The sequence below is a fragment of the Crassostrea angulata genome, chromosome 2 (genome assembly GCF_025612915.1).
Source record: "Crassostrea angulata isolate pt1a10 chromosome 2, ASM2561291v2, whole genome shotgun sequence".
Taxonomy (NCBI): domain Eukaryota; kingdom Metazoa; phylum Mollusca; class Bivalvia; order Ostreida; family Ostreidae; genus Magallana; species Magallana angulata.
In genome coordinates this window covers 7522750-7545575 of record NC_069112.1, presented here as the reverse complement: position 1 = coordinate 7545575, position 22826 = coordinate 7522750, and the positions used below count along the sequence as shown (strand labels likewise).

The following is a 22826-nucleotide window of genomic DNA, read 5'->3' as shown; positions in this document are numbered from 1 at the left end:
TGAATTTTTGCATACGCCTCACTTTGCCTCCCTAGACCCATATTTCTGTTTTCCTATAGTGCTTCTTTTGTGTATATATAGCACTTGCGGCCGAAAGACAAGTTCAGCGGCTGATTTCTGTATTAAGCTCTAATATACGAATAAATGTTTAAAAATCACATATTTTAAAACATTTCATATTAAAATCTCTTATTACTACCTTTTAACAACGGAATATAATCAACATGAACTCTTTAACTCCGCATTATAATCTGATCTAGTGAGATACAGTTAAGTTATACTTTTCAAAAGATTGTTTTGATACTATCTATGCAATTTAATGAATTAAAACAAAATACCGATTAAAAAATGCAGTTTTTAAAACAAAATTTATTAAAGATCCAAACTTGTCCTTTCTACACGATCTTTGCAGCCGGCATGGACAATACAAGGTCCAGTCTCCAACTGACGATCATTGTGGATAACGACTAATTTATAGGTAAAGCATACATACAGGTGTAAATAAATTGAGTTACTCGTGACACATACAATAATTAATTTAAAGGATTAATAAGGATTTATATTTAGTTCAATTACAGGTTACTTCTTAATGTCCAGCTATGAGGTCTAATTAGAAAAAATTAGCACTTAATCAAGAAACATTATGTCACTCGAAATATAAGTATTTTTCACACGGTGACAATATAGTGAATACATGACACATATTAACGTGTAGCTTTATTCATAACACAATAGTTAATTCAACTACTAGGTACACAGTTTCTACCTGACCTTACATTGTAGGTTCATAAAACTTGTTAAAAAATGTAATGACAATATTATATCTAATCAAGAGTTTGATAAGTGTTGTCTCCCTTAGCTACATTTGGTGTCAGAGCTTGATAAGTGTTGTCCCCTACAGATAATACACTGAGTTCCTGGTACTGAGAGGCGCAGTCATTAGTTACACTCTGATTTTCACTTGATGAAGAACTCCGACAACAGAACTGCTTTGATTTCTTCCTAGTTTTTATATGAATAAAAACTTTAAAAAATATGATGCCCAAAAAACAAACAAATAAACAGAAATACAAAAATACGCATTCAAAGGTTAAAAAAACTTTACTAGATTTTGTTGTGCCTAATACAAAGGGAAATAAATCTAATCAAATAAATAAAATTGACCATTACCTAATCAAACTTGCGCTGATGAGAATAACGTTGACAACAAGAGATATTGTAAATGCAGCAATCAATGCCATTGAGATCAGTGTAATTGATTTTGTATCACTTGTCTGAAGGTTATCTGTGTCTTAAAATTAAAAGAAATAAAGATTTCAATGTACACACAATATTTTCACTAATTAACAACTTATACACGTTAAGAAAGTACCATACTTTGATCACAGTTGTGTCCCTCCGTGCACCCATACACACAATTTCCGTTAAATCTGTCACATGTTTTGTTGACACAGTGACTACTGCATGGATGCTTACAATTCTCTCCATAGGATTCATTGCATTCTGAAATTAAATCTCATTACACTTTAATTTCAATTTTTACCCTTAACATAATTTTTAAACTATATAATGTGTGGACACGATTGTTTATTTATATAATTTAAACTACCAATAAATGCTTTGTTTTTATTGATATATCAATTAAAGGACTATGTGCGGTTTTATGCATTTTTGCCCCCAAAATCAAAATTTTAGAAAGAGCTTTAAAAATAAGGTGAAAGATAGTTAAAATCATATTAGAAATAAAGGTGTAAAAGGTTATCACCACAGTGACCTCATAATGTAGAAATGACGTCATTAAAATTGCGTTATTTTGATAAATTAATTTTTTGTAGCTAGATATGGGTGTTTTCCGATGGTTTTTCGACTAAAAAACATCGAGCGCAGGCTTGCTCAAGTACCATATTTTAGTATAATGTGTATAACTTTGTGAAGAAAAACATATATTAAAATCGCATTTGAGCAGACCTGCGCTCTATACTTCCTAATGCAAAATATATAGAAAAAATGAGAATATTTTCATTTGTTTGCAAATTTGCGGGATTTGGGCCATTTAGGTGACGTCATAGATACACAGCGAATGAGCAATGATGACTAAAATCATTATTAAAGTTATAGGCATCCTCTATAAATGATTTGTGAAGATTTTATTTTCATATGATACTATTTAAAAATTGGTTGAAATTGGAGGCAGATATTTGACCATAACACACCTAGTCCTTTGCAAAACGAGAAATACAAAATATTATTTCGACGCAATTTTCATCTTTGCAATAGAATTATTTTTAATAATATCTGCAAATGCAATAATTGTATGTTAAGTCAGTTCTTTCTAAATTATGATACTTGTAAGGGTAAAATAAGCAAGTAATTGATTAAAAGCAGAAAATGGTTTAGATTATTCTAATTAAAAATGTTATTTCACAAATTCATGGCTTTAAAATTGAGACACATTTGACTAATGTGATAAAAGTTGAAACAAATGTATCTAGCTGTTTTTATATATATATAATTAATGTTCATTTCACAAATGTCAAGGTAAGGAGGACTTTTAAAAAGCGTGCGATATAATCGTCGCAATCTCATAATAATAGCATGATTTGACGATGAGCAATTATGAAAGAACGTAGCATTAACACACAAATTTCATTGATAATTAAAAATGTAAATTTTGCATTTCCTTTTGCAAAGGTTGCCGAGGTAAATATTGCTGCACAATATATGGGAAAGTTTTACACACATACCTCTAGTACATCTTGGACCCGTCCATCCTGCCTTACAACTACACAGTCCGTCTGTGTGTCGACATGTCTGACAGGTAAAGGGACAAACATGAGAACAGTTCCTGCCGTAATAGCCGACAATGCACGCTGTACGAAAAGGCCAATTTATAGTTGGATAAGTACGTGTAGAACAATTGCAAAAACAAACAAATATAAAACACTCAAAATGCTAAACCATCTAGATAAAAACTCCATATCTCACAGTTGTTACAGTGTGTTCCTTCATACCCGTCATTACAACCATTCGAACACTCTCCACTGACGTGGTCACATGGTTCATTCCTTATACAATGACCACTACAAGTATTGCTGCATCCTATTCCAAAATATCCGGGTGGACATTCTAGGTCATATTTAAGAGATGAAAGTATTTAAAGAAGCATGCGTTATAATCATCGTAAATTCAAAGAATTGGCATAATTAATTTGTCGATAAAAAAATTGTGAAAAGTTGTAACATAAACTAGACAAAGAACTAAGGATTGTATTATGTATTTTTGGCCTCTAAAGTTAAACCTTTTAAAGACCTTAAAAGATAAGGTGGAAGATAGTTGAAATCAATTCGAAAATAGTTTGTTAAATATTATCACCACAAGGGCGTCATAATGTAGAACTGACGTCATGGAGATTGCCTTATTTAGATAAATTGATGATTTATAGCAAAATATTGGTGTTTTTCGTTGGTTCTAACACTGGGCGACATCCAACACAATCTTGCTCAAGTACTATTTTTTAGTATGATTTGCATAATTATATGAAAAATAAATATGTTAAAATCGTACTTGAGCAAACCTGTGCTCTATACTTTCGAATGCAGCATATAAATGAAAATTGACTATATTATTATATATTTTAAAAATTGCAGGAATTTGGTCATATCTGTGACATCATAAATAAAAAGCAAATAAGCAATGATGACCGAAAGTGAAATCAAGTTTAAAGTGTTAGACATCCTCTGTACAATGAATAATAAAGATGCGATTTTTACATGACACTATTTAAACAAAGGTTATATTTGACCATACCAAACATACTCCATTCATTGATATCTAAAACAAACGAAACTTAGCTTTTCTTTGTACAAAGGTTACCGGGGTAAACAATGTTCCATAAAAAGTTAACACACTTACCTTTAGTACATCTTGGACCCGTCCATCCTGCCTTACAAGTACACATTCCGTCTGTGTGTCGGCATGTCTGACAGGTAAAGGGACAAACATAAGAACAGTTCCTGCCGTAATACCCGACAATGCACGCTGTACGAAAAGACCAGTTGATAGTTGGATAAGTACGTGTAGAAAAATTTCAAAAATTAAAAAAGACACTTTTAATGCTACAACATCTAGATAAAAAATTCATATCTCACAGCTGTTACAGTGTGTTCCTTCAAACCCATCCTGACAACCATTAGAACACTCTCCACTGACGTGGTCACATGGTTCATTCCTTATACAATGACCACTACAAGTATTGCTGCATCCCATTCCAAAATATCCGGGTGGACACTCTAAGTAAAGTATGATATAAAGTAAGCAAGATATAAGTTAGTATATTTTTGATTCATTAGTTTGTACAAGAGTAAGTGGTAATATAAAGCTTGTGTATAGTTCAGTTGAAAATTTGATACTGTATAAAAATCGAGATTATCTGACACTTAAATGTCTTCACGACAATAATTTAATTAGATCTTTGCTTCTACATTTTGTATTTAATAGACTCCTACTATTAGCGTGACCGTACTTTTGCTACAGTTACTGTTGGTGTAACCTGGGTTACATCCTCCTTCACATTTACCAGTCTGCTTATTACATGGATAATTATTTAGACAGTGACATCTGTTGATACAGTCAATATCATCGGTGCCGTTATCACAATCTAAATGCGTATATATAGAAACAATATACTTATACATCTATTATTTCTCGTTCTATAAAATATATTTATGTTTATCGTTAGTGCAAACTTTCAACTTTCCAAATGTAAGTCAGGTTTAACAAGTTTAACCTATGTACCAGGGGACATTTGAAATAAATATTAAAACAATATAACGTTTGTAAACATTGTAGTATTTTTATCAATTTATGTATACCTAAACATGATTTTCAAATGAAAAGAAAATGACACGTTGACTTATCACTTTTATCACACATGTATCCTGTCCATGCAGCATCGCATCCTGGGTCACACCCTCCAGTCACGTGATTACAGGTAGCGTTGTCTCTACAGTGTCCTACACACTGCTGACTACAATTCATACCGTACCATCCTTCTCTACATTCTTATAAAAAATGATTTTTGTAGTTATTTTAAAAAGGAGAAAAAAAATGTTAATTACAAAAAGAAGTATCGAAGTTATGTGTTCAATGATGACACTGTAACGGACCCTGATCAATGACCCTAAGTGTTGTCCTTCCGATCCATTTCAATGCTTCATATGAAAACGTGAATAAAACAATCATACTTCATATTATTTAAAAAGTACCCTGTAATGGGGCATAAATTGGATAATTTAAACATATTTACTAAATTGGTTCAATTGAAGGTCATACATATTGCATCTCACATCGTTAATTATTAAGTTTTGAAATAGAAATTAATGTATCAAAAAACAATGTTCACAATGGAAACTTTCTACTAGTATAACATGACTTTCCCGTCAGAAAACAATCTTACTTGTATTACATGTCGTTCCCATCCATCCAGGCGGACAACCATAACACGTTCCATTCTGAATATGACACATATTACCCTTACAGTGGGTTGGACATTGGATATCACAGTCACTGCCGTAAACATCAGACTCGTTACAGCCTGAATATCAATATACATGAAGAATTATGGTAATAAAGATAAGTTTTTTGACAGATATCATTTTTTAGTTATCTAAGATTGGGTTAATAACGATACTTTATAAAGGAGAAAACAGTACACAACTTTAATTTATTTTTAATTGAAACTAGACAACATTTGAGATGGTAACTATAGTACCGATCAGACCCAACCTAACACGAGAGTAAACCCCAACTAAACCCCCGGTTTACTTTCTGGGTTTACTTTGGGTTTACTTTTTGAAAATTTGGGTTCACATGGGGTTTCATATGGGTTTACTCAAGAATTGCTTTTGGAGTCAACTTTTCGCACTGAAGTGTGATGCAGACCTGTTATTTAACTTATCATCCTATTGCCTGTGCTTCCAGCCCCTTGTATATTCCGAATACACATGTAGCGTCTGCTTTCAGGGTAAACTTCTGATCGGGGTTTACTCTGTGTCCACTCTGGGTTTACTTGAGTTTACTCTGGGTCCACTCTAGTAAACCCAGAGTTAACCCAGAAAGTAAAACCAGGGTTAAGTTGGGGTTTACTCTCTGTTAGATTGGGTCTGATCGGTACTGTGTCTCAAAGGGCCCCGCTTAAGTAATGGAAAATTGGATGAAAAACGTTTCAGAGAATTTTTTTTTTACCTTGCCCTAGAACTTAAACATTTTCCAGCAGGCATAAAAGTTTTAATTCAATCTTATTACCCATTACATACCGGCGTTTTGTTCAACCTGAGCAAGATTGAGCAATGGAAAAAATTCTAGTCTAAAACTGATTATAAAATCACTGAACACTTCTGTTAACGTGAATTTTACATGAACCAAGACGACCTTGACACTTGACCTACAAACTTAATTCAAAGTCACTGCATAACCTTTGATAGTAAACACTTTGTAAGTGAGGAAATAGCCAGATTGGACCAAGGGAGAAAAGATATGCTCCAGACATGAATTTTTCATATAATTCTGCTATGACCTTCATATTTGACCTTGAAACTTGGTTCAAGGTCACTGCACACCTTTTATCAAAAGTATGAGCCAAATAGGGTCAAGTAAAGAATATAAATGCTCCGAAAAACAAATTTTTGCGTGATCAAATATGACCTTAGCCTTTGACCTACAAACGTAATTCAAGATCACTGCACACCTTTTGTCGATAGGTAATTTGTGAGTGAAGTTTGATCCAGATGAAGGGGAGATAAAATGCTCTGGACAAGGATTTTTCATATTATTCTGCCATTACCTTGACCGTGGCTCTAGAAACATGGTTCAAGGTAACTGTACATCCATTACCCAAGGGCACTCTGTTGATGAAGAATAAGCCAGATTGGCCCAAGAGATCTGCTCAATATACGGCGCCCTTCCTGCGGGACTCTTATTATTTAGCTATGTATATATGTCTAAAATCACTGTGCATTCAGTTAAAATTTGTAACAAAAAATAGGGCATGAATTTTTTTAGTTTAGGTTTATGTAAGAGTAGTGTCCGTATCCGGGTTTTCCTATCATACAATACGTAAATAGAAAAAAAAACAATCACTGTAACGATTCATATATTAGAAACGTGGTTAAATACTTTACCATTTACAATGACCTCGCACAGCTCCGTAAAAACGTTATCGAGTTCATATTTCTCAGGGTAGGTAACCTCACGACGTCTTTCGTTGTAGTAGATGACGTACCGTCCAAACATTATACAGGTGGAGGTAAAGTTTAAGGGTGGTAACTGAGATCCGTCCTTGTAACACAGAGATGACCTCTTTATATCAACAGTGCTTGATACATCAATGTTTGACACATACAGTGAAAATCCAGCTAAACGACCGCGCTGTCGGGCCTCTATATTTGAAAAAAATAACAAACTGTCAACTATCTCTAAAATCCATAAAAATATACAATTTCAAAGCAGAGCATCGCGGACATATAAAAAAATAGAGGTAAGATCAGGTGCCTAGGAGGAGTTAGTATTCTCTGCTGACCAGTCACAGCCGCTGTGTGCTCTTTGTCGTAATCAGGGAAAAAACGGAAAAGACCATAGACGACGAGATGATTAATTATGGTCCAACAACGACCCAGTGGAAGATTGTATTTGCTGACAAAGTCGTTGAATAGACCACAGAACTTACGAAAAGATGAATTCAAACGATACTGTTGATTGTCCTGTTTTATCAACTTGTTTGTCAGTAGCTTGCTTCGCCTTAGAAACTGTTCATATGAAGAACACGCCCTTGTGTATCGAATTAACTGAGTATTTTTTCGACTACAATTTATATTGAATAAACAACTGTTGATATCAAAAAGCTTAGATTTTAATTTGTCATGGGGAATGGAAGTACAAAGCGTTGAAAAATCGTACGTTTTGATGCTATTGATTTTGGTATGATTTTGTGATCTCAAAGTTTTTAATAATTTTTAAGAGCTTTTTAATATATATATATATATATATATATATATATATATATATATATATATATATATATATATATATATATATATATATATATATATATATATATATATATCTATATATATATATATATATAAAAAATAGTGCAATAGTTTTTTAATATAACATATATATTTAAGTTAAACAAGAAGGGTCTGGTGTATTTATCAACATTTAGTTCAGTTAAATAGCGATAATTTTCCTTTTTATATTGTATCAACAATTACTTTTTGAGAACAAAACAGGATCAAACAATAAACAGCTATATCACAAACCGTAACCGTCGTAGTTTTTAAACAGGATATTGATGCTGTGAATTCTATACACTCTTCTAAGATCCACTTTCCACCACACTGCAGCTATTAAACTGTTAACACCAATGTCGTATGTCTTCATGCACGTCGCTGAATTTCCATCAACTCCGTATTTTGCATCGTCAAGCAAGTTTGAGTAGGTATGTGATTGGGTTGCCATCTTCTTTAAGGATATATTATCTGTAAAAATCGAATAAAGATAAGAAAATTCGATTGCAAATTCTGGAACATTAGATTAAGCTTAAGAACACTACTTGATCTTTTTTTTCAAATTGAATTAAAGTAAGGGTTATGCTGGTACAATAATGAGTGAAGATCGAATACCTATAAAGGTTCTAGGCATTTGAGGCAAAACATCATCCGGTTCTATAGTTTATAATGACCAATTACGTAAAAAACTACAGACATTGACAATCACCTAAGTATTAAATCCTTAATGTAAAGTTGTTAACGAACGATCAACGGAATTCCCCAGTGACCAAAAGCTTTTATTAACATAGAACTACTTGTCCATTCTAAAAGGGGCAATAATATTAGATTCTCGACTCTGCAACTGCACTTGTTCGAAAATATATCAATAATTAAGATGAAATATTGATAATTTGAAAAGTATAAGTCTGTATTTCTAAAATAAAGACCTATATTATTAAAATTACATGTAATAGCTTTACAAAAAGATTGCCTGACTAAACAAATTTATTCAGTAGAAGCAGGTATGTTTCAATTATATCTTACAAGACATGAATTTAAATTTTTCGCTGCTGATCATAAATTTTAGTGCATGTACATGTATATCACCTAACCTTAATTATTTTAATAAATTTCCAACCATAGGAAATAGGAAAGGATATTCACGAACATAGTGTTTTTGAAAGTGTGTGGGGGCAGCTTTATCTTAAACATCTTGACAAGCAGTAAATAAAAGGGCGAATTCTTAAAATCATGAAGAAAAGACCCTAATTGTAACTTCATTTGAAATAGATTCCTTGTTTTCAGTTACATTTATTACATTCTCCGATAAAAGTGGAGGGGGCAAATCCATGATGTTTCCATTTATTACATATGTAAAGTTAAGAAAAGTGTCTGCTGCTAAAAAGGGGAAGCAGTCCCCCACTCCCCATCCCCAATTGTCTATCAATGATTTCTAAAAATCACATTTAATTATTACCCCCAGCGACTCAGGCGTTCTTAAATGCTTTAATATATTATCTAATAAAAAAAAAGGTGTCTCGAGAAACTAAACAGAAGGAACGTAAGAGATCTTTTTCTTGAATAATGTAATGATCTGACGATTAAATATTTTAAAAAACTCTTTGAAAAGTCCACTTTTCATGATTGTTACGGATGGCCAATACATCGACCAGGTTCTTCATCTTCATAATTTGACATATTTTGTCCAACACCAAAATATTATTTCTAGGTTGACAATGTGCGGAAATAGACGCAAAGTTTAAGTAAGATTTTCTGGGACTAAATAATGTAAGAATCATGCCTAAGCAAGCTATGAGTTAGAGTTATATAAATCATATTGAACACTTAGATGAAGTCAAATTTTCATTAATAATGGTAAACCAAGGCCAACAACTGCAGACGAAATTGCAGTATTCTTACGTCAAGTTTGGTAAGACATCCCAATTTCATTAATTAAACACCTGATTTATGCACAGAAGGTGTACCAAAGTAATTAAAGTTACTAAAATCACACCCCTTTTTCAGTTAAAAAATGATGGGTACGGAATCATTAACAAGTGCCACTTGTTTTTTAAAGACAGTTTGTACTCAAATAAACGCTGGTCAATGTGGCTTATATCAGTGCTGCATGTACCTTACACACAAATATGGATTCGACGTTCTTTTCTTTTAATGTAATGCCACCTTTGAACAGTTAGGTTTATGATAAAGAAAAGTGTACATATCTGTATATAAGACTTTTTGGAAATAAGTACCACATATCCTACTAAGTTGACAACAGTTATATGAGGAATACTGTAATTTCGCGTATATGACAAAAAAGTAACGGAGATTAAAATAAAATTCGGAGTAGTTTACAAGCATCAAGTAACATACCATATGAAAATGCTACAGACAATCCTAGACAGAGTACCAAGCTTTTAAAGTCCATTGTCCAGAACCTTAAGTAAAAGCCCAACTTGCTTGAGGGAAGATGAACTAATATCTTAAGAAATAAATGACCTCTCACATTAACATATATTCCTTAGATGTGCGTTTAATAAAATGTTAACAATCAATAGTGAGTCACTTCGGCGTGAAATAATTAGTACGACTTTTGTATACCATTTTGTCAATATTAGACTAAAAATATGTTGTTTGTTGGCAGACAATATTTGCTTTATTATCTCTCTCAATTACGACGTTATGCGAATGGACAAAATGGAGGTTGAAAAGGAAGACATACTTTTATTTTTTCCCCGTATGAACCATGCTTACGTTCAGTAAGTATACGTAAAAAAGAATTTAAAGTAGACTTAATAAAAACTTGAACAAGCAAAAAAAGTATGGTTATATTATGTCTATATCATGCTATGCCTACTTTGCAAAAAAAGTAAGGGGGCCTAGCTCCCCCTCCCCCCAGTTCCTGTGACATGAGAGCTAACTCACATGTAATTTCATTCCTATAATATCTATGTATAAATACATATTATGCAATTAAATAAATAATTAAAAAAAACTGACCAATGTATTTGTTATCAGACCAGTACATATGGATATCTGCTAATTGGTTTATCCCCATGAGAATCCATAGGGCAAAGTATGCCCTGACTTCAGTTTCATCTGTTGGAACCCAGGCACGGTCGGGCTGGCCTGTACTTTCCGCCGTCTGTGCTGCATATTTGTTGGTTTCTTCAGCTATCTTCCTGAATTTGGCTGATGGCAGCATAAGCTCGAAGTAACAGTACACGTGATCTTTGAGATCTAGAGTACGTGATCTTTGAGATCTAGAGTACGTGATCTTTGAGATCTAGAGTATGACAGGGGCCACTTTTTCTACAAACTCCGCTATTTCCATATCATGAAGGTCCTTAGACCAGAAATCGTCACCAATGTCGCTCAACTGACTGTCCATTGTGCATGATTGATGATTGATTGTATTTCCTGTGAATCGGATTCACTGTTTGTGTCAGATGAGAATCCCTCGTTATCTGAAACGTTTACATTGATGTCTGATCCATCAGAGAGGAAACCGTCTAAGTCAATGTCCGCGCTTTCGTCCATTACGTCGATAAAATTTCGCGCTGTTTACATGAAAGTCATAGCAACCAGGCCAAGGGAGCTAATTTATTCGGACAACGCGCTAATTGTAAATGATGTGGATTTGATAAACAAATTTGATATAATTTTTTTTTAAACATTGGAAATAATAAAGACACGTTTGAAATAAACATTTTTGCAGAACCATTTATTTCATTGCAAAACCTCCAAATCAAAAATAAAATTGATGTACGTGTTTATACTGCAATTCAGTGAGTATTGACTTACCCTACAATTCATATACTTTAATGAATTGTCATACAAAGTCATACACTGAATATCGTCTTCGTTTTATTTTTACTTGATAAAAAGATCCAGATCGATTATTTTTCCTCTAGCTTTTTTTGGGAAAAAAACCAACAACTTCAGTTGATTTGATACAGGTGCGCGTCATGGAATAATGTCGCGCTTTGTTCTTGCAGGCAGGGTCTCACTCTAAGCAATTTATTGTGAATTTTAGTACAGAATTTAAGTAAAGAATTTTAGATTAAATATTTAATTTTAACATTAAATACTTTTAGATTTAAAAAATATTATGACAACTATTGGATTAATTTGCGTAATTGTCAATATAATATAAGATACATACATACAAAACGTGTATATGTCAACCTGAAAATGGCGTCATTTGTTTTATGTCGAAATGCTTGTATGGACATATGTAACAAAAATTTCAAGCTTTTAAATTTTGATAAAACATTTTTATCAGTGGTGTTTTAAACAAAAGTTCGACCGACGGAAGTTAGCACAGAATCAGTCGACGCAGAGCGGGTTTTTGAGATTTCTGTACGAAAATGCGATATGCACACCAAGTTTTCGGTAATTTCTAGAAGTCGTACAAAGAATGATAAAAGTAAAAAATTGTAAGTTTCTATTCTATTTTCAAAAAATACAAACCGTTTTGCTATAAAACAGTTATTAACAAAACATCATTGTCTATTATCAGTTACCAAAAGGCGTCTATGGGCGTTAAAGGGTTAAGTCAAAATCTGTGAGATAAATAACGTGACAGTGTTTATATTGTAAGCTTAGGACAAGGTAACACCAAACTAATTTTGCCAAGATGTCAGGCAACAGGGCAAGAAGACGAGGTCCAATGCAATTCGTGTGATAACTGCGGTGCATGCAAAGTGCTTATTTTATGATGTTGATGTGAATGCAAGCTTTGTGTGTCCAAAACACTCTAAAATTTAACTGGGTGCTTTTCCATTACAGTTTTTATTTCAAAGTGTCAATGGTACAAGTTTTGAGAATATATCGTATACAAAGTGAAAAAATATTATGTTAATCGTTGCATCTATGATGTTTAAAAACAGAGGGTTTTTTGGCAAAAGATTGCCGTAATCTATAAGTGTATATATATATATATATATATATATATATATATATATATATATATATATATATATATATATATATATATATATATACTGTTTCTGTTCTATTTTTCACATGAGCTTATAATTTGATTATGTAATACTCTTCATTAATTTGGAGTAAATAAAGAATATCTTATCTTATATGAAATTTAAGCTGCAAATAATAAAAACTTAAATTCATATTTCATACAGATTTTTTTTTAATAGAAAATGTCTTTAAATTTACGATAGCTTGAAGTAATGTCAGCTGATTAACTTATAACAACTTGATATAAGATTTCTTACCAATTCGCTATAAACCGTTAAAAGTGTAAAGATTCACGCCTACAACTTGCTATAAACATGTTGGGAAAAAATAGGATAAGGATTGCAAACACAAGCTCTCAAACTATACCATTTAGAAATGAAATGTCATAAATCTCAACTATATCTAATACCCTTACTTTTATACACATTAAAGCAAAAAATGTGTATGCATGTATCAATAATGTATTGTGCTCTTAAGGGTATTGGCAGTTCGACAATGTGATAGTATAAAGCAAGTATATCTCTTTCATTTCATTATAGGTACAATTTATTCGAACATGACTTTCAACACAGAGTTCAAACATATTAAAACACTGAATACAAAAGTAAGAATAATTATGGCATTTTTTTTTTCAGTATAAAAAAGCACATTATTTGAATAAAACACACATAATACTGAACGTGCTACAATCATTTAGGTCGAGAAAAAGATTTAATCATTTTATTATTAACACAACTAGACTTTGACCCGTGCGTGCACGGGTTGACATTGCATATGATATCGTGCATTTACAAAATAGATACATCGAAACACCGTATATTGTTGACACTTGCATAACCAAACTTCAAGCCTACAATAATTCTATTAATTTCACTACACTCTGCTGAGTTGGAATAATCTAATTGTGTCTCGGGAAATGCCTTCACCACAGTTAAAATGCCTCCCATATACCCGTAATGTAGCAGAAAATTGCAGAACCGCTCCAAAACGATTTTGGAGAAAATTAATAAAGTTGCATTGAAAATAACAGTCAAATTGTTCACAACAAACAATTTTGAAGCAGTAAATACCTTTCTTCGAAACGTTTAAATCTATAATTGCATATTTCAACATATTGCAAGAACGTTTTTTACACACCATATTGACATTCGAAATTCATTGGATTTTTATAGTAAATGCACTGTGTGAGAGTTATCTCCCGTTTTTTCTTTGATGAACAGAAAAAAAGTTCCAATTAAAATTAACACGCATTTGTTTTATTGTTTCCGAGTTTATCCATGCAATTGTAATATTATGGAAACATAAAATAAAGAGCCTCCCGTGATTTCAATCGCAACTTCTCGAGCCTTTCCGGCAGGCTTGGAAGTGTTTTTCCGAGCTTGCCGGAATGGCCCGAGAAGTTGTGATTGCTGTGATATAGCGGGAATGTAATGCGCATGCGCAAGATTGTAAAATCCAAAAAATTCAGATGATTTCCGGAATTTTTTGAGGAATTTTCATTGATTATTAATTAACGAAGCTTGATTGAGAAAAAATAAAAACAAATTGGTAATCTTCAACTACCAATGATATTTAAAATATATAAAACAAAAGACAGTACTTTACCGATCGGTAATAAAGCTAAAAAAATCGAGTCTGTTATTTTAATATAGTAGTATAGATAAATAGAATACTTTAAGACTACAACTTTTTTATAATGCAATTAAAAAGCGTTTAAATTTTCTTCAAAATTTGTTTGTTTTCAAGGTAGATAAGAAATGCGTACAACTTGAGTTATAAATATTTTTGGAGCATATATCTTAGTAATCATGTAATCATACAAATCGGTAAGCCAAACAAATGCGTGAATAAAAAAAGGTATGGTTAAAATGACTAAACTTAAAAAAAATGTAAAGAATCGCTCTTTTGTGTCTTTAACCAACCCGGCAGGAAGTATTTAAATGTTTCAACGACTAATTAATAAAACACTTTAGGTCTATTGATTTCATTGGGCAGATGAAAAAAATTAATGAAAAATGTAAATAAACGCTCTTTTGTGTCTTTAACCAACCCGACAGGAAGTATTTTAATGTTTGAACGACTAATTAATTAAACACTTTAGATCTATTGATTTCATTGGGCAGTTTGTGAAATGTGTGCATCTGTTTGAACAATTTCCTTATGTAAAAGGACGTATATGCTGAGTGGATAAAACCACTAAACCAAAAATTGTTTTGACATTTTGTCACGCAGAATTAAAAAAGATATTTCCCTCTCTCATTGTTAATGGTTGCTTCTTTTTGTTCCTATTTGTATCACAATTGATTTTATACAGATATATGATTTGTGCTCTTTCTTTTGTGATAATCATAGTCAAAGCTATTTTCAAATAAACATAATTTAGCGTATTAGTAAGGTAAAAACGACGATAATTTAAAAACAAATTATTTGACTTTCAATTATATCGTTTTATAAGTAAAAATTAAGTTAAAACGACATCAGCTTTAATCGAACAAAGTTTCAAAACAAATCTGCGTGGACTACATTAATGAATAATTGGTTTTCGTTTGCTATTGGGTTTATTTCTTTTTGAAATATATTTTTTGTCCTTAACTGGTATAATTCTAAACCGGTTTTTTCATTTCACATCTTTGACTATTTAAAAAACGGATGCAACTGTGTTTATTGCTCATAAAATGCACTCATTTCTTAACTTTACAGAAATAGTATGTTATTAAGGGTGTTATTTACTTAGGGTTTGAGTTCTCAAATTCCGATTGTTAAAAAGTTCAATGTAATGAGTGACATTTGTTCTAAACACAAAAAGTATTTATGAAATGAATTATTATTGACAAAACATTCAATAGTTTTACTTAATTATGGAATTATGCTCAAACAAAAATTGACTTTTAGCCAAACAGAGGAAATTCGGACTAAATTTTGCAGATTTTGTTTTCTACTAAAAGTTTTTTGGCAGTAGTCTAATATTAAAAGTTAGGATTTCATATTTAAGTCTACGTAATTTTGCATATTTTCCGTTGGTTTTACCTCACTTATTCATTAAAATAATCTTATGGCACGAATAATTATAATATTGAAAAATGCTTAAAAACGATAAAAGACATCATATCTCAAAATTTTGATCATTGACCTCATATAAATTTTATGCCAACAGAATAAGGTAAATATAAGTAGTTCAATATCATAAATGTTTTTGTATTATCATCATTCAAGTTTTTGTAAAATTGAATCAAAAATGGGTAGGGATTTGTAAACTGATAGAGGAAATTCGGACTGAATTATTTTTAAAAATTGATGCTGAAATTTTAATGTTGTGTACTTATTTAGTGCTACTACCATTCGTAAACTTTATCTTATTTTTTGAAGTGTTTAATTATTTGTAATATTTTCATAATTAAGAAAATCTCAATCGTAGTGTAAAATTTTATGGGATTTTTCTTGAATTTTCAATAAATATTCAATAGCCATTAACTCAAAAAGTAGGTCATTGACCTACTTTTCTGAAAGTGAAAAATAACAATACAAGCAAAGGTCTATAACACACAATAGATGGTTTTTCATTATCATCAGTGGATTTTTTTTTCATTCTGAGTAAACGTCATCCTTAAGGCTTTTTATAAAGATAAGAATAACATTCTTGAAAAACATAACCCCAAACAAAAAAGTACATTCTTATTCAGCCTTCCTTGAATGAAATAAATTTCAATGCACATAATTTTCAATTTTTTAGCAAAAATACAACCCTTTTTTCAACTACCTTTACAGATTTTAATTTGATTACATTTTAGTTTATGCTTCATATTGACAAATACCATTGCATAATTTTAATCACGTAACTGTCAGAGTTTGGTACGTTTTGTCCCCTTTAGATACACTGAGTTCTTGGTAATGAGAACCGTCATCATTGGTATCACTCTGATTTTGAGGGCGTTTACTTCTTTTTTTCCTATATTAAAAATCAACATATCAAAATATCATAATAATTAAGTTGAAAAAGTTATTCAATATAAAGTACAATTTCTAAAACAAAAAACGAAATGATAAACATAATGTACAATGACATGTTTTGCATTATAAAAAAGGCTACATATAAGTGAAATAAAACATATTTTACCATAGCCTAATCAAAATGGCACTGATGACAAAAACGTTGATGGCAAGTGATAATGAGAAACCAACAATCCATGCCATGGAAGGTGGCACTGTCAGCTTTGGGTCAACTTTCTGTAGATTAGCTCTGTCTTGAAAAAGAATTACAAATATGTAATAAAAGTTTTAATCGATAGCGATTAAACTGTTGCACGAATGTCATACCTTCATAACATTTTTTGCCATCCATACAACCATACATGCAACTTCCACTGAATCTGTCACATGTTCGATTTATACAGAATTCACTGCATTGATATTGACAGTTCACTCCAAAAGACTGACCACATTCTGAAATTAGATGTCATAAGATTTATAATCGTTTCTTAAATAAGTATAATGCAATTTTTATTTCAAAAAAATGTAAATGTTTATGATGTTAGAAAAATGCCGTTTTTGATATATATATATATATATATATATATATATATATATATATATATATATATATATATATATATATATATATATATATATATATATATATATATAAACCTTAAATCAAATCAGTCCTCAAATGTGACATTAGTTATACCAGATATATTTTTATTCTTGAAATCTAACCGGGACAGAAAATAAACTGCCATAAAATTTGGAAAATTTGAAAAGGAAAACACCTTCATTACATCTTTGACCCGTCCATCCTGCCTTACAAGTACAGAGTCCGTCTGTGTGTCGACATGTCTGACAGGTAAAGGGACAAACATGAGAACAGTTCCTGCCGTAATACCCGTCTCTACAAGCTGGAAGTGGAGATCAAGTAATAATGAGAAAACTGTATTAAAATGAATGCAATGATTTATAAACTGATGAAGCATATATCAGGACATATTCATATCTTACAGCTATTACAGTGTAATCCAATATATCCATCCTGACAACCATTAGAACACAAGCCATTGACGTGATCACATGGTTCATTCCTTACACAATGTCCACCACAACTGTATTTGCATCCCTCTCCATAATATCCTTGTGGACAAACTAAATAACATATCGTATTTTTTAAGAAGGCGTCATATATGGCAGTATTTTATATAATAATTGTTAATTTGTAGAAATTGCAATGTTAAATAGTGACTAGTACATAAATTCATTTGTAAAATTGAAAATAAAATATTTAATTGCTGTAGAAATGTCTAGCAAACATACATATAGCTGGTCGTTTTACAAAAGTATAAAATTGATTTCTTGTCAGTGTTTTGCCAATTAATTCCCAACTATTCAGGATGATTCAAGATACACACTTTTGCTACAATAATTGTTAGTGTATCCTAGGTTGCATCCTGTATCGCAAAGACCAGTCTGTTTGTTACAGGGATAGTTGTTTTGACAGTGACCACTACAGTTGTTGACACAGTCATAGCCATAGGTACCGTTTATACACTCTAAATAAATGTATACAAATACATGAAATAATTGAAGACATCAGCAATACCTAACAATCAAATATTTTCTTTCGTGCGTCACGATCTATCAATGTCCTTGTTATATTCCTACTCTGTGTTTTTTTCTTTAAAATTAATCATTATAATATATGTTTCACCTTTTAAAACAAGTATTTGATTACAGGTTTTCCCACTGCATCAATATTTTTTTTTTTACAATTGTATTGCGTTAACAGCAGTTAACCGGTTATATGCTGACGCTTTTGTACTAAGCTTTAAGAAATTATTTGTATCATTTCAAACAATTTTGATATATTTAATTGATTCATTTAGAATCATGTATGTTACACACTGTTTTAATACATGCATGATATTTAGGTAGGTTTTATAGCTGTTTAAAAGTAGAAGGTTTTATATCTGTTTTAATTGATTATTTTATTAACCTCACAAAAATATTACAATGTGTTTGTACAATAATTACCATTATAACAGAATAATTCAGTCCATCCAGCATCGCATCCCCTGTCACACTGACCAGTCACATGACTACAGACAGACCTATCTCTACAATGGCTTGAACATTGGTGACTACAGTTGAAACCGTACATTCCATCTCGACATTCTTACCACAAATAAAGAAAGTTATACAATACAATTTACATGGTAGTAAGATGATTACATCATATAGAACCTTTAAAAACCAACTAAAATCCGCAAAATGACCCATTTTGTCAGCATCTAGTACAGCAGAGTAATTGATATAAAAATATTGTATAACTATTTTGGTTTGATAAACTTTGTCAAAAAAGTATCAGTTGAATTCGAATTTAATTAAAACTGTAAAATGAAGTCATAATTCATTTAATGCATTAATTTTAAGTCAAATTGAAAATATTTAGTTTGAAAATAACTTAGAATTCATAAAACAATATTATTCATGAAAACCATCTTACTTGTATTACATGTCGTTCCCATCCATCCAGGTTGACAAGCATAGCATGTCCCATTATGTATATGACACTTATGGTCCTTACAGTTTGTGGGGCAATATTTATCACAGTTATCGCGATACATTCCAGATCTCTTACAACCTTCAATAAAATGTAATACACTGATTGTTGTTTATATTTTGATTTTTATGACGATTTACTCATTTACTCCTTTTTTTTCTTTTTATTACATATTATTTTTACCTATGATACTTTTCTGATACTTTGTTAAGCATATATATTCCCTTAAAAATGTGTTTTTGTTCAGAAAGCATACACATACCATACACAATGACTTCACATAATTCTTCTATAACATTGTAAATTTCATACATTCCAGGGTAGATAACTCCATAAAGCCTCTCGTTGTAAAAGAAGACGTAACGTCCGTACAATGTACATGTTGTTGTAAAGTTAAGGGGCGGTAACTGTGGTCCGTTCTTGTAACACAGAGTGGAACTTTTCATATCTGCGTTGTTTGATACATCGGTGTTTGATATATACAAGGAGAATCCGGCGAAACGACCACGTTGCCGGGACTCTAGAATATAGTTTAGTTCAACAATACAGAAAAATTTACAGCTTATTTTATGAGATGACATTTTATTACACATTTAAAGCAAGGAAAATCTTTACACATTATGTTTAGATTCAATCAAAATGTCAATTTTAATCAAGTTTATGCAGTGACCTGTTTGACTTATCTTTATATAACCAATCATATCTATCAGATCGCAATCAGTGATTAATCTATAGAACCGTTTGCAGAACAGAATAGTAACAAAGACCTAACCTAAGGATTACTTTGGTACTTTGATGAGTACAAATACTGGATTGGTGTTTGGTGATACATCCTTACAAACAATATACTTACAAGTATTTGAAACTAGAACTGTCCTAATGGGACTAATACCATTAATTTCAAATGGGACAAATAATTAAATTGAATAATAAAGGTGTGGAACACATACAACTTAAAAAAAATCTAGAATTGTAAAAAAAAAGTTAACAAAGAATAAAAAATCAAAATTGTCAGAATTTCACTGTAAAAACATATGTATAACAGTAATATATTTACAAATTTATGTATCTGATGATATTGTTTTAAATTTAATTGTTTTAAAGAAAAACCAACAAAATGACAATAACCCCTCCCTTTGCAGTAAATGGGAATACTGGTAGCCAAGCAATACTCTTCTGTTGATAAAACTTTGAATATCTTTCTTATAAGAGTCTTGAGAGATGCAATTAGTTGTTTCAAATTTTCCCCACTTTCTCCTGTGGTACAATGGAACTCCATATCAGAAAATTGATTCCATAGGACTATGATTTTTTTTTTGATGAACTTGTTAAATTTAATTAACTCCCAAAACATAACCCTAATTACCATACTATGTAAAAAAGTGAAAAAGAAAATTTAATATTACAAACAAATTTTAAATTGCCAAAACCCCACAATCATATCAGTAATTTTGAATTTCATTTAAATTAATGCCCTTTAGGTTCACTTCATCAATTTACTTGACAAATAAATTTAAACAACTTATAAAAATAGTTAACTTGAGTTCTTAATTATAAATGATATTATTTATTCTTTTTCATGATAGAAACTTTTGGTTTACATGAAACAGTTTTAAAATAGCCCCAAAACCACCGCCCATTTTACAGATTCTCAATTTTCTCTAAACACATGCTCCATCTACAGCATGGCTCAGATAATGGCCCCCTTGGGACAAATGAATTCAGCCACACTTGTCTTTGATGATTTTATAAGCTTTTAAGAATTTATCATTGACAAACAAAACTTTTACATTGTCAGTTGATAGAATACTTATAAAAAATAAATTTAGTTAAGACATAGAGACAAATGACCTCCATTTGGATGTATTTATATAAATATAATTTAGAGTGTTTTAATTAAAACTATTAATTCATTAATAAAATCTGTAAGGATTACCTACCTTACTTTTCAACATCAGTGTACAATATATAGAATAAGGGAAAAAAACTGTCTTAAAATCATTAAATCTTGTCTTATCTTAAAAAAATCGCAGGTGCACATCTTAAGGTGGTGATCAACATATATACATATTTTCAGACTGTTCCAGACTGTGCAGTAGTAAAATATTAAATAGGGTGGACAAGGTTGAGTTTACAGACAGACGGACAGGGTGAAACCAATATACTCCCCAAAACTTCGTTTGCTGGGGTATAATTTACAACCCTGTAGTTCTGCATTCTCAACTTTATCCTTTACATTGAAGAAGCACTGAAATTGAATTGCGCAATAGTTTTAAATGAAACTTAATAGACCTGGATTTTAATGAGATGTTGGTTTTTTAAAGCAAATGTGATAAGGTGAATATTTTGATGTATATTTTGATCAATAGGTGTGTTAAAAAGTAATGTTCATTTCATATAACAGAAATTTTTAAGAGACCACAAATTGTAAATAACAGAACAGCATTTTACAAACCCCTCCCATCATAGTTTTTAAACAAGATGTTGATGCTGTAAATGTTGTAAACTCTGTAAACTCCACCAAGATCCACTTTCCACCACACTGTCCTGTCAGGAGAGTTGACCCCTATGTCTTTTGTTCTCATACACGTTGCTATGTTTCTATCAACTGCGTTCATTGCACTATAATACATGTACGTGCCCGAGTAGGTATGTGACTGAGTGGAAACTTTGTTGTAAGACAAATCGTCTGAAGAAATATTTTCAAACATATAATGCAAAAACTGAAACTTGTTGATAATTGTATTGTCATTGTATAGTCATAATTAGCTGCAGTTTGAAGCCTTATAATTAAGCCACATATAAATCAACTGGAAGAAATTGATACTTTTGTAAATGTAATTTGAACAATTGTGCCTACACAATACATACCATACACTGGCGTCGGAAGCAAATTGAAAGTGGGGGGGGGGGGGGGGGGGAGGGGGCTAGACTAATCCTCAGAAATATTGGGGGAAGAAGTCTTACCTACCAAAAAAACATTTTCCCAAATCATGAAATTCCTAATCGGGGGGGGGGGGGGGGGGGGGGGGGGGGGGGGGGGCTAGTATACCTATGACTCCAACTTCTCAATCTTTCAAGGTAAATTTAGGAACAATTATATCTTTGCTCTTTGCTGCGAGAAAAAGTGGGGGGGGGGGTGCTGAACCCTCAATGATTCTATGTCCATAATGGTTAGGTCTAACTTTGCAAAAAAAGTGGGGGGCAAAGCCCCCCCCCCCCACCCAGCCCCCCGTTTCCGACGC

The 22826-nt window shown here is 31.7% G+C and overlaps 2 protein-coding genes across 4 annotated transcripts; both read right to left on the bottom strand.

Annotated features, from left to right (window-relative positions):
* Positions 1–483: 483 nt before the first annotated feature.
* Positions 484–10549, bottom strand: LOC128171916 (multiple epidermal growth factor-like domains protein 10). The gene is made up of 13 exons (XM_052837688.1): positions 10425–10549; positions 8319–8537; positions 7179–7436; positions 5456–5593; positions 4920–5060; positions 4523–4657; positions 4149–4289; positions 3913–4038; positions 2986–3126; positions 2745–2870; positions 1378–1503; positions 1171–1291; positions 484–1002 (listed from the first exon to the last, which is right to left on the bottom strand). The coding sequence occupies exons 1-13, from the start codon at positions 10477–10479 to the stop codon at positions 825–827; spliced, it is 1905 nt and encodes a 634-aa protein (XP_052693648.1). The 5' UTR covers positions 10480–10549; the 3' UTR covers positions 484–824.
* Positions 10550–16455: 5906 nt separating this feature from the next.
* Positions 16456–22364, bottom strand: LOC128171920 (multiple epidermal growth factor-like domains protein 10). Of its 3 annotated transcripts, none has more exons than XM_052837701.1 (10): positions 22037–22364; positions 19844–20101; positions 19525–19662; positions 19053–19193; positions 18431–18571; positions 18036–18167; positions 17801–17926; positions 17349–17474; positions 17149–17275; positions 16456–16980 (listed from the first exon to the last, which is right to left on the bottom strand). In XM_052837701.1, exons 1-10 carry the CDS (start codon positions 22290–22292, stop codon positions 16863–16865), a joined length of 1563 nt encoding a protein of 520 aa, XP_052693661.1. In that variant the 5' UTR covers positions 22293–22364; the 3' UTR covers positions 16456–16862. The 3 variants fall into 3 exon arrangements, with proteins under 3 accessions (XP_052693661.1, XP_052693660.1, XP_052693663.1); XM_052837700.1 differs by having other exon boundaries at positions 16459–16980; positions 18027–18167; XM_052837703.1 differs by lacking the exon at positions 22037–22364 and having other exon boundaries at positions 16460–16980; positions 18027–18167; positions 19894–20454.
* Positions 22365–22826: the final 462 nt, after the last annotated feature.